The sequence below is a fragment of the Hemiscyllium ocellatum genome, chromosome 5 (genome assembly GCF_020745735.1).
Source record: "Hemiscyllium ocellatum isolate sHemOce1 chromosome 5, sHemOce1.pat.X.cur, whole genome shotgun sequence".
Lineage (NCBI taxonomy): Eukaryota > Metazoa > Chordata > Chondrichthyes > Orectolobiformes > Hemiscylliidae > Hemiscyllium > Hemiscyllium ocellatum.
The window spans coordinates 80,813,031-80,826,529 of NC_083405.1; the positions used below are offsets into that span (position 1 = coordinate 80,813,031).

At 37.8% G+C, this 13,499-nt stretch overlaps 1 protein-coding gene across 1 annotated transcript in view; it reads right to left on the bottom strand.

Moving 5' to 3' along the window:
• Positions 1-1,719: 1,719 nt before the first annotated feature.
• The window catches only part of ift57 (intraflagellar transport 57 homolog (Chlamydomonas)), a 28,798-nt gene continuing 17,018 nt past the window's right edge, over positions 1,720-13,499 (bottom strand). Inside the window, exons 7-11 of the mRNA XM_060825518.1 lie at positions 8,276-8,347; positions 6,491-6,622; positions 6,342-6,404; positions 5,179-5,245; positions 1,720-2,732 (exon numbers count right to left, since the gene is read on the bottom strand). Coding sequence (XP_060681501.1) covers positions 2,554-2,732; positions 5,179-5,245; positions 6,342-6,404; positions 6,491-6,622; positions 8,276-8,347 — 513 coding nt within the window. The 3' untranslated portion in view covers positions 1,720-2,553. The remainder of the gene's footprint in view (positions 2,733-5,178; positions 5,246-6,341; positions 6,405-6,490; positions 6,623-8,275; positions 8,348-13,499) is intronic.

Sequence of the window (13,499 nt, forward strand, 5' to 3'; positions counted from 1 at the left end):
AGCTGAGGCTGGTCTTGAAAAATAACATTCCTTCCACTCCCACCTGTCAGAACGCTGGGTGTGTCGGTGTCCTAGCAACAGTTTCTGAGAATTCGAATCGCATTATTATCCCTGTCAGACACACTGTTCTCTGCTGAGGCTGACAAAGAAGCCTTGACAGGAGCAGAACAGCAAATGATTTTGTTTTGTGACTAGCATCTCTTGCGTATTTGCTATGCTCTGCAAATTCATTCTTGTTTCAGCATTAGGTAAAGGGGATTATGTGGCCATGCCTTATACTAAACTATATACCTAAAATTAACGTGAGCCAGTTGGTTTGCAAATGTTTTGCTTCAATTAGTTTTTTTAAACAAAATCTTAGGGAGAATCCGTGATTTTCTGGAAGGAAGAACAGAGTGAATGCTACTTATTTTGTGGACAATTGGGTGCAGAAGTGAAATATAGCAGTATGATTTATATTATTTCACCCTCATTACATTCAGAAACGTCATTGTTGTTGAAATAGATACTACTGTACTTACAAAAGCAAAAGATAGTGAATTATACATTGCTGGTTGATAAAATTAAATATCTTTATGCTTATATAAATGATATATACTCTTTATGAACTATAACAAGCAGCAAATACATTAAATATAAATTGCATTAATTCTTGTTAAAACACAATGCATTCAGACCTGTAATCCCATCATGACTAATACTTTATTAAATTCAGCTGTAAATATTGTATTTTTACTATTTATGCAGTCCACTTACCTAAAGGTTTTTAAATTTTGTACTATTGAGTTACATGGATTCTGTGAGCAATATTGATCAACTAAAAATAATTTTTCAAATCTGATTTCAGATTTATGATTTACATATTTAAAAATGCAAATTATCAGTTTTCATTTTAAAACAAACTTTATATTCAATTTAATACTGCTACTTCATCATTCAAAGCTACTTTGTAAGGAAATATGTTTATACAAACTAGATAGGATATAGTTCTCATTTCAATTTGTGGGCTAAGAGTCACTATGGGCAATTACAATATGCATCAGTACTTACATCAGCAAAACAATACTAATGCAGCAAGTGGCACTTGCCACTTACCACAGATGTGTGAAACAATGCAAACTGTTGAACCCAATGTAAAGCAGCCTTTACAACATTGAGTAGAAAGGTCATCATTCTTATACAGCAGGAAAATGCACTTCGCCTGCACTGGACAACGTCTCTGAATCTGAGATTCTGAACACAAGATTTAGGAGAAGACAAATGCTCTCTAGCAGTGATGAATCATAAAATGCAATTCCACATATGGCAGAGATACATTACAAGACATGAAGGTAAGCATGTGAGGGATATCCAGAAGAAAAGGCATTACTTACAAAGAGTGGACAAGTAAAATTAGGCTGACAGTTTGCATGAGATGTAAAAAAAAGTGGACGATGTATTTAGATAGCTATTTGAATAATTGCATAATGCTAGAAGGCAATTAGCAATTACAATAAACAATTTTATACATGTAGACAATTATGCAACTGAAGAGATACTGGTCTCCACAAGCGAAACAAACATTAATATGATGTTAATTTTTAAGCATAAAGTCATATGATATTAATGCACTTTCCAAAAAAGTCAAAGGTAGAATTAGTGTAAAGCAAAAATTTTCTGATAAAATACAGTTTATTTTATTCAAAGATTAGTTTGCAAATACACAAAGCTCACAAAATACTCATCTGCATTACATACAAGAAAATGTTAAACCATACACAATATCTGTCAGCACAAACATATGCACAATTTACTGTATTTTAGAACATTGGAATAGGATGAGTTCATAAAGACAGTGTTAAAATAAATATGAAGATATGTATGTTAATTAAAAAAAACATTCAATCCTGGGCATGTTAGAAGACAATAATACCTCGAGCCTTAGGGAAAATCTAGAAACAATTAATGGCAATAAATCCAAAAACTGAACTACTATCTTGTAAGCCATTGCATTTAATCTGTATGCATTTAATACTGTATTTAAGATTTGTTTCCTCATTGCTGCTGGTAGCATGTGTGCTCCATATGATTAGAGATTAAATATATTTTTATACAAGTCATATGTTATAAACTCAGGCCTTGAAGAAATTTAAGAGGTATTAAGAATTTCTAACAAAGTTACTATTTAAAAGATATATTGGTCCTGTTGTCCATAACAATGGAACATAAGTATTCAAAAATAAATCTGCATTAAAAACCCACTAATTAGAAAACAAAATCCTTATGGCAAGTATTGCAGTGCAAGATTGCTGCTTAATAAAGTATTATATTTTAATGACAGAAACAATGGCGTTTCTTTAAATCAGTTTTCATCAATTTATAGTGTGCAAATGATTACTGTAACTACAAGTAAAAATGATCAATTACTGATTTGCTGCAGTTGAGATTGGTCAAAGAATCCAAAATCTTAACAAACGCTGATTTTTGATTCTTCAGTTAGATCACAAGAGTTCTGTAATTTTCCATTTGAGAACAAACAAATGAAGTATATAATTTGGACACAAACGTAAAATGTCAATAACCACCTATTGTAGTTTCAGGAATATTGGTAGCATGCATGTCTCTGGTCATGTTCGATTTCTCTTTGAGCTTGGCCTGTAGCAAAGTATGCTCCACAACTCCAATTCGTATATCCATTTGAGTTATCTCTTGCTTCAGTTTAGTCAATGCTTGTTTGATTTTCACTAACGGAGCTGGAAATGATAGTAACAATTAATTTAGTGAGTTACTCCATTTATTTAACAATAACCACATGTTTAGCAAGTATGTTTAGTACAGCATTATTAAACATTTATTTGAATGCAGACAATAAATTTAATACAATCTAAAACACTGATATAAGCCTTGTCTTAAACCTAGATGACTAATAAATAAGAGTATATTAAGTCAATAAAAACTGGAGGAAGCCTCCATAAGGGAGAAATAATCAAAAGAGCATCTTAAGATGATAATGGCTCATTGGAGGAGGAAGATCCACAAACATCCCTATCCTCAATGATGAATGAGCCCAATAAGTCAGTACAAAAGATAAAGCGCGGGCATTCTCAGCAATTTTCAGCCAGAAATACCGAATGGGTGATCCATCGCCTCTTCCAGTGGTCAACGAGTGTGGTGCTAGAAAAGCACTGCTGGTCAGGCAGCAACTGAGGAGCAGGAGAATCAATGTTTCGAGCATAAGCCCTTCATCAGGAAGTTTTTTTTACGAAGGGCTCATGCTCGAAACATTGATTTCTCCTGCTCCTCGGATGCTGCCTGACTGGCTGTGCTTTTCCAGCACCACACTCTGACTCCAATTTCCAGCAACTGCAGTCCTTACTTTCTCCTCTGCCAGTGGCCCCCAGCATCAGAAATACCAGTCTTCAGCCAATTCAATACACTCCACAGGATATCATGAACTGGTTGGTGACAGTGGAGAGTGCAAAGAGTATGGGCCTTGAGAACATTCCAGCAATAGTACTGAAGACTTGTGCTCTAGAACTTGCCCTCCCCTGGCCATGCTCTTCCAACAATGTGGAAAATTACCAGGTATATCCTGTCCACAAAAAGCAGGACAAATTCAACCCGGCCAATTACTATCCCATCCGTCTACTCTCAATCATCAGTAAATTGATGGTAGGTGTCATCCAGTGGTATCAAGCAGCACCTAATCAACAACAACTTGCTTATTGACACCCAGTTTGGTTTCCGCCAGGGCCACTCAACTCCTGACCTCATTAAAATGTTGGTTCAAACATGGACAAAAGAGCTGAATTCCAGAGGTGAGAGGATAGTGATAGCGTGGACATCAAGACAGCATTCAACCAAGTGTGATATCAAGGTGCCCCAGCAAAACTTGAATCAACATGATTCCTGATGAAGGGATTTTGCCGAAACGTCGATTTCACTGCACTTTGGATGCTGCCTAAACTGCTGTGCTCTTCCAGCACCACTAACCCAGAATCTGCTTTCCAGATCTGCAGTCATTGTTTTTACCATGTTAAGGGGTAAATTCTCCAATGGTTGGAGTCATACCTGGCACATAGGAAGATGGTCACAGTTATTAGAGGTCAGTCATCGAGATGTACAGCACAGAAACAGGACCTTCAGTCTAACTCTTCTATGCCAACCAGATATCCTAAATTAATCTAGTTCCATTTGCCAGCACTTAGCCCACATCACTCTAAACCCTTCCTATTCATATGCCCATCCAGATGCCTTTTAAAATGCTGTAATTGTACCAGCCTCCATCACATCCTCTGGCAGCTCATTCCGTACATGCCCCACATTCTGCACGAAAAGGTTGCTCCTTCGGTCCCTTTTAAATCTTTTCCCTCTCACCATAAATCTATGTCCTTTAGTTCTGGACTCCCCCAACCCAGGGAAAAGACCTTGTCTATTTACCCTATCCATGCCCCTCATAATTTTATAAACCTCTAAGATCACCCCTCAGCCTCTGACGCACCAGGGAGAAAGGCGTTGCCTCTCCCTTTAACTCAAATCCTCCAACCCTGGCAACATCCTTGCAAATCTTTTCTGAACCCTTTCAAGTTTTACATCCTTCCAATAGGAAGGAGACCAGAAATGCATGCAATATTCCAAAAGTGGCCTAACCAATGCATGTAGCAGAACTGCAATTATTATGGTCCAAACCCTTTCCCATTCAGCATAAACTGTCATCAAGTTCTCGCTATATTGCAATGTTTAACCTCAAGGCAAAAAATGTAACAATGCAGGACAAAAAGACAAAACGCTTAGTAGTGCTTCACTCCATTCCCTACTGGAAGCAGAAATTAATATTTACCATTGTTGAGTTTGCTCTGCTCTGTAAAATGAGATTCAACAAAAGGTCACTCCAATACTAACTGCAGCAGATTTACCCTTATGATTTCAGGAGAACTAACACAGAGCAAATCAGCCCACCGTGTTCACAACGCAACTAAGGCATTGCAACCAAAACAAAATGCTCCCCATGCACCCAAAACCACTTGGTGATAGACATTGTTAAGCACATTCCAGTGACCACAGCTAAAGTGAAAGTGCATCTCTAAAAGAATTCTCCTTATCTTTGATGATCACCTTAATTGTATGTCCTCTCGTTACCAAAATTTATAAACTTGTAACACATAATTTGAAAAGGTTATCTTGCTGCCATTTACTTACCTCCATCAGTCATGCTGCTGCCCTTTTCTTCCATATCTTGTTTCACCTTTTCTAATTCTTCACTAATCTGAAAGATATGCACAAAATATTGTAAAAGATCTCGGTAGAAGTTTTAAAATTGAAATGATATAAAGTAGTTTTCAAACTTATTAAAATAAAAATGTCCGACTTTTAAATTCTCTAATTTTACTATCACATTCTCTTTCAGGCATTAATTCGTGTATTGTTGGAGTAACCATGAAACACATATCCTTTATGCATTAGTGACACAACTATCAGCTTTTTCGCCACAACGGGTAACAGAGACAAACAGAATCCTATTGTCACTTGAATTTTCCAACACATGACAGAGAGTCGTGATCAGGAGTTTGAAATCTTATCTAACATTTTTCTACACTGGCTAAGGACCACTGAAACAAACCAATGATGTGCACACAATTAGTTCTGATGAGATCAATTAGTTGAGGACAGATTAAAATTTGGAGCTGGGGCAGCATGGTGGCACAGTGGTTAGCACTGCTGCCTTACAGCACCAGAGACCAGGGTTCAATTCCCGCCTCAGGCAACTGACTACATGGAGTTTGCACATTCTCCCTGTGTCTGCTTGTAAAAATTATCACACAGCATTGCCCTTTGATGTGAAGGGCACTGCTTGTCACAGGCCACTTGGGTGGGAAAAAAAAGAAAAAATAAAATTTGGAGCTGGTTTGTTATCTGCATATCACGCAGTGTGTTTACCTTCTGAGGGAAGGTGACGAAAAGAAGGTATTTTAAATAAATAAAAGCTACTAAGTTTCCTGCGAGAAAATACAAGTGGTGGTGCTACAGTGACATATGAATGGATTAATAATCCAGAAGTCAAGTTGGAACTTTACACTCAGAAAAATCAGTCCTTTTATGGGAGAGGAGAAAAACAAGAATAAAAACTCATCTGCTTTATTACTGTTCTTTAGGGAAGGAAATCTGCTGTCTTTACTTGGTCTGGCCTAAAAGGTTGTTGATTTTTATTTACCTTCTGAAATGGCCTATCAAGCTCAGCTCAAGGGCAAATAGGTATCAGCAACAAATGTCAGCCTTGCCAAAACGTTCCAGAGAAGCATAAGAAAAGCCTTTAGATCAAATTAAAAACTGACAAATAGTTTTTCAGTTAACAGTAATTCTACCTCAGACAGAAGTCGGGTTCGTTCTGTTACACCTCCACTTCCTTGCTGGTATCTATCTTTGGCCTACAAGAAAATTCGACAGATTTATAAAATATAAATGAAGAACTAAGATTAAGAACTGCTATATTATAGAGAACATGGCAGATTACCTCATTTAGTTGGGTCTGAGCAGCGCGGAATTCCTGAATCAAATTCTCCAACTGGTTGTTAACATATTTCTCTCTACTGCTGACCTTTTCTAGTGTTCGACTAATTTCATCTTGAAGCCTGTCCAAGTAACTCTGTCAGATAACAGCAAATTCAGTGAAGGTGAATTAACTTGAAATATTAAAAACGAGAAGAAAAAAAGGACTGGAAGGTTTAAAAAAAACATCACTTCCACATAAATAGCAGAATGCCAACTGGTTGAATACATTTTCATTTTATTATACTTTACTCAGCTTAAGATTGCTGTACATGTGGTCAACTGCATTTACCAACAGAATAATAATGACTTGATTATGATGTGCTTTGGAACATATGAAGACTCTAGTGCAAGTTATTTCCTTCTACAAGCACTAATTCTTACTTATCAACTAAAATGGCAAAATCCAAAGCACACCGCTGCCAGACTAGCTTGCCTCCAGACTATAACGATGCCCCAGAAAGTAAGTATTTTTAATGGATTACTTGGAGAAAAATAAAGGATGATTCATAGCAAGTTAAAAGGGACGCAATCTCAACACAAGGCTACAACCTCAAAAATGAAATTCAAAGCATGGTACTATAAATAGCAACATTAAATGAAGATAGATACGAGGAAAACAAAACAAATGTGACATATACTGAAGATAAAAGACTTGGTACCATTTTATATATGAATGCACAAGTAGTCCAACAAAATTGGAAAATACAAACAATAAAAACTAGAGATAAAATGTCAAGGAGATTAAATCAGCACCTGACTCATATTATCTACTCTACCTTTGAAACAACCATGTGACCTCTGGAAAATCCATCTGGGAGACAAAATAAGCACTCATTCAGTAGACATGTAGCATCCTTACCTGCAACTACACATATGACTGTTTAAGAGTCATAAGGCATGGTCATTTGTTGCAGACTCCACCATTCCACAGTTAAAATGGCTCGAGTTTGCAACAGTGGCTGCCTGCAGCCATGCTATCTTTCATTAGGCTGAATGATAAAGGAGAAGTTTCTTGCAGAGAGCAGCTCATTCCCATTCTGTTCCTCATAATGAAGCAACATATTCAGTGGAGATCGTTGGTCACACTGGTCTGCTGATGAGTTGTATGAGGTACGTTTTGAATAGAATCCAGACTTGTTCAATACAGAAGAGGTCCTTCAACTGATCAAATACACTGCCAAAACCGTGCTAAATCCACATTAGTCTGCTTTCCAGAAAATGGCCCATAGCCATGAATGCTCTGACATTTAAACTGTTTAGCAAGCACTTTTTAAAAGTTGTGAGGTTACACTCCCCTACTACACTCCCAAACCATGCATTATATCCTACCATCTCTTTGGGAGAAAACATTGTTTCTCAACTCCCCACTAAACTTTCTGCCTTTAACCTAAAAGGTGTTTGTGATTGAAATGTTGTAGTGGTGACATTGCAATGATTTTCATAAGACAGCTCCATGCGGCAATCTGATACTTAATATTAGGAACCATAAATTTGACCATTGTTACCCAGTTATAGTTCTTGTTATTACTTTCATTATCTGTTTCAATTGTACATCCACTAGTTTAATATCGGAATACTTTAACCACACAGGAGCATATTATTTTCTAACTAAGCAAGTCAGCTAGCATTTTGTTGCTCAGTGTTTGCGCAAAAAATCCTCAACTTGAGCCCACAAATTTATTTAACAATGCTCCTTATGATTTAAGGATTAAGAGATCAGACATCTTTATATTAAATAAGGTAGTACCTTTGTCTCTTTAAGAGAGGCTTCAATTCCCTCTTTATGCTGATGCATTTGGTCAACATGAATTCTCCAATCCTGTTAAAACAAGGTAGTTTATATTACTATATATATAATTAAACATAGACAACACATTAGTTGTATTCTTTGTTGAAAAATTCAATTGCCTCTGTTGTAACACAGGAAATATCACAGCTTTGTGCACAGCAAACCGTGGACACAATTTTTTTTTTAGGATGCTGATTGAGTGCTAAATATTTGCCAGTTCACCTGAATAGCAACCTGCTCTTCTCTGAAATATTGCTACAGGACATTCTGCATATATTGAAAAATAAAGAATGACTAGCAGCAAACTCAAAAGGAGAGAAACACAATTGAAGGGTTCTAATAAAAAAAGGAAAAACATTACCAGAACCCACTTTCAATTATTGCCTGAACTTGCTTATCATCTTTGACAGGTTGCATGAGTTCATTTTAATTTTTTTCTATAATAACAAAGAAACCAACAGGTGAATTAATAGTCCAACATGTAGATACATTACTGCATGAATGTTCTGGGGAAACAAGGCTGTTTAAATAGATTATTGTTAATACATCCTCAATTTATTAGCCTCACTTTTGCTAAAGTTGTATGTAGAGGAAAAAAGTGTACTCACTTGGTGTTGACAAATTTAATTAGCTAATTAAATAATAATATTCCTCCGCCCTAATGTGTTTTTCTCAATGTCAATACTTGTTTCATATGATTTCTTACTCCTCAGTGCCATCTCAGGGACATGCATCCAGTGGAGATTTGGTAAGGAAATGACTCATGTAGCATTAGGGAGATAAACAAAAGCAAAACTACCTAGAGTATTGTTTTGGAATCTTAGGACTCAACTCTTATTTTTGCAATGCAGGACCTTTGTGTAGGCCGTGGAATAAATTCAGAATATCTGTAAACAACAACACTCTCTCCTGATTTGGAAGGTTTGTGTTCAAAAACATTTAAACACGTCCTATAGGCTAGCACTTCAATGCATCTTTAAAAAGTGCTTCACAGTTAGAGGTGTCATCACTGCAATGAGATGTTAAATCTTGAAATATATTCATATATTCTTTAGAGTGTACATAAGATTTTGTCATGTTATCTGAAAAGCACAGCAGTCCTTTTGATGTTCTGGGCAATATTCATTCCGAAAACACAGCATCTGTCTCATTTGTTTACTTGTTAGATGTCAGGACTTGCTTCATTGAAATTGTTTGCCAATGTTTGTACAGGCACTGGTCTACTGAAAAGTGCTTTGGGATGACCGGAAGTTGTGTAAGGTTGTAGCTTTGAAAAACTTTATTGATGAAACACCTGATAACTCTCTCACTGGCAAAATCTATTCTGATCTCTCATTTTTAAAAATCAACCATCTCTAAGTGTTTTACAGCCAAAGAATTGCATTGAAATAATTGCCTCTGTTGTAACATATGAAATATCACAGCCTTGTGCACAGCAAACTCCTATGAGCACAATGTGGTAAACCAATTTTTTTTTTAAATGATGCTGATTGAGGGCTAAATATTTGCCACTTCACCCGAATAGCAACCTGCTCTTCTCTGAAATGTTGCTACTGGATATACGCATCTAGTAGAGCAGGCAAATCCAACTTCAATTTACATCTTATTCAAATGATTAGTTCCATAAGTCAACAAGTTCTTGCCTTTGATTTTTGTAATCAATTCCTGGAATGAGAACTTGAACAAGAGATGTGCATGTACCTTTGAAGTGGTTTACAGCCTTTAACTTTTACTCAGAGCTATTACATCAGGAGTAATTCTCTGATAACCTCTGTCTGCCGATTTCAAGATAGACAGTTCCACAAATGTTGAGTCTTAGGGTTGTAGGATTTATGTAACCATCCCACAGGAGACAAAATTGCCTGAGAATGTTATCTCCCTCCAAATAGCTTGCTTAATAAAGCTTAGCTATGCTGCAACCTTCCCAGCTAAATACACCTCCCCACTTAAGGAAGTGCACGAGATATTAGGAGTTCATTTCAGCTGTAACAGAAAAATTTAAATCAAACATTTTATTAATGTTGATATTTTATTAACATAATAATAATCAACACATGGAGTAGATAAGTATAGTTCTACACCAAAAGATACTAAAAAATAGGAAGTGGGACCCAATGAAATAATGAGAAAAAAGGTAAGTCTGAGGCTGGTACCGCAGAGAAGGGGAGAAGGTAAATAGTCAGTGTAGGCAAGAGCAAAGCAGAGAACAAGGTAAGACAGATACATTAAACTGCATTTATTTCAATGCAAGAGGCCTGACAGGTAAGGAAGATAAACTCAGGCATGATTGGGAACATGGGACTAGGATATAATAGCTATTACAGAAATGTGGCTCAGGGAGGGGCAGGATTGGCAGCTTAATGTTCCAGGGTATGGGTGCTATAGTAAGGATAGAAAAGGGGGTGGGGGGCAAGAGAGGAGAGGGAGTGGTGTGTTTGATTAAGGATAACATTACTGCACTACTTAAGGAGGATATTCCTGGAAGAAGGTGAAGTTATATGACTGGAACTGAGAAATAGGAAAAGGATAATCACCTTATTGGGATTGTGCTATAGGCCCTCCCCAATAATCAGGAGGAAATTAGGAAGCAAGCATGTAAGGAGATTTTAACTTTCCAAACATAGACTGGGACTGCTGTTGTGCCAAGGGCTTGGAATGGAGAGGAATTTGTTAAATGAGCACAAGAAAATTTTCTTTTTCAGTATGTGGATGTACCTACTAGAGAAGTTGCAACACTTGAGCTTCTTTTGAGAAATAAGGCAGGGCAAGTCACTGTGGTGTTAGTGAGGGAGCACTTTGGGACTCGTGAAAATAATTCTATTAGTTTTAAAATAGTTATGGAAAAAGATAGACCTGATCTAAAAAACTTAAAAGATTAAATTAAGCCAAGGCCAATTTTGACAATATTAGGCATTAACTTTCAAAAGTTGATTGGGAGAGGCTACTTTTAGGTAAAGGGATGGATAGAAATTGGGAGGCCTTTAAACATTAGATAAGGAGGTTAGGCACACTATGTTTAATACAAAGGACAAGGCTGGTGGGTGCAGGGGATGCTGAATGACGAGAGAATTCGAGGCTCTGGTCAAGAAAAAGGAGGCATGTGGCAGGTATTGACAGTTGGGATCAAGTCAATCCCTAGAGGAGTATAAGGGCAGTAAAAGTACTTAAGAGGGCAATAGTGGAGGGCAACAACAAGACACGAAATGGCTTTGGCAAGTAAGGTTAAGGAGAATTAAAAGAGATGCTACAAAAACATTACGGAAAAAATAGTAACTAGGGAGAAAACAGGACCCCTCAAAGATCAACTAAGGTGTCTAAGTGAGAAACCACAGGAGATGGGTGAAATACTCTAAATATTTTGCATCAGTGGTTACTGTGGAGAAGGATATGGAAGCTAGAGGACTTGGGGAAACAAATAGTGATATCTTTAAAAGCATCCATATTACAGTAGAGGAACACTTGTATGTCTTAAATGCACATACATGGATAAATTCCACGAACTGATCAAGTGTATTCCATAACTTTGTTGGAAGCTAGGGTAGAGATTGGTGGGCTTCATGCTGGGATATTTGTATCATCAATAGCCACGGGGGAGGGGCTGGAAAACTGGAAGTTGGTTAAATGTGGTACCATTATGCACAAAAGGTGGAAGGGAAAAAGCCAGGAACCATAGACTGGTGAGTCTGATGTTAGTGGCTATTAAGTTGTTGGAGGAGATTCTGAGGGACAGAATTTGTAGGTATTTGGAAAGGCAAGGACTGATTAGGGAGAGTCAACATGGCTTTGTGTGAGAAATCATGTCTCACTGACTTGATTGAGTTTTTTGAAGAAGTGACAAAGTGGACTGATGAAGGCAGAGCAGTATATATACTTCAGCAAGACATTCAACAAGGTTCTGCATGATAGACTAGATTTGACTCCCTACAGTATAGAAACAGATCCTTCAGCCCAACAAGTCCACACAGACCCATTCCCCTAACTAATGCATATAAAACATGGACAACTTAGCATGGCCAATTCACCTGACCTGCATATCTTTGGATTGTGGGAGGAAACTGGAGCACTTGGAGAAAACCCACACAGACACAGGGAGAACGTGCAAACTCCATACACAGAGTTGCCCCAGGTAGGGAACGATCCCAGGTCTCTGGTGCTGTGAGGCTGCAGTGCTAATTACTGAGCCACCGTGCCACCCTAGTGAGGTTAGATTACGTGGCTCCAAGGGGTGCTAGCCAATCAGATACAAAGTTGGCCTGAAGGTAGGAGACAGAGCGTGGTGGTGGTGTGTTGTTTTTTGGAGACTTGTAACCATGGTGTGCCACAAGGATCGGTGCTGGGTCCACTGTTTTCATCATTCATATAAATGATTTGGATGTGAATATAGGAGGTATGGTTGGTAAGTTTGCAGAAGACACCAAAATTGGTAGTGTAGCGAGAATGAAAAAGGTTGTCTGAGAATACAAGAGGACTTGATTAGAAGGGCCAATGGGCTGAGGAGTGGTAGATGGAGTTTAATTTAGATAAATGTGAGGCATTGCATTTTGGAAAGGCAAATCAAAATAGGAGTTATACAATTAAAGGTAGGATCCTGGGGAATATTGCCGAAGAAATGGACATAGAGGTGCATGTGCATTGCTCCTTGAAAGTGGAGTCACAGGTAGACAGGGTGGTGAAGGTGGTGTTTGGCACGCTTGCCTTCATTGGTTAGTGCATTGAGGGGCTGAGGGGCTGAGGATCTGAGGGGCAACATTTTCACACAGAGGGTGGTGCATGTATAGAATGAGCTGCCAGAGGAAGTAGTGGAGTCAGGTACAATTACAACAATTAAAGGCATCTGGATGGGTATATGAATAGAAAGGGTTTAGAGGGATATAACACTGGCAAATTAGGTCAGATCAGTTTAAATGTCCACAGTTTAAGTGGACCGAACCGTTTGTTTTAATGCTGTATAACTTAAATGATTATACATCACACCAAATACAAAATAATCCAGTTTGATATTATTCAGAAGTACTTTAGAATATCTTAGAACATCTATGAACATCTGGGAATACAATATTTAATAATATGCAAGACGGGGCGGCACGGTGGCTCAGTGGTTAGCACTGCTGCCTCACAGCACCAGAGTCCCAGGTTCGATTCTAGTCTCGGGCAACTGTCTGTGTGGAGTTTGCACATTCTC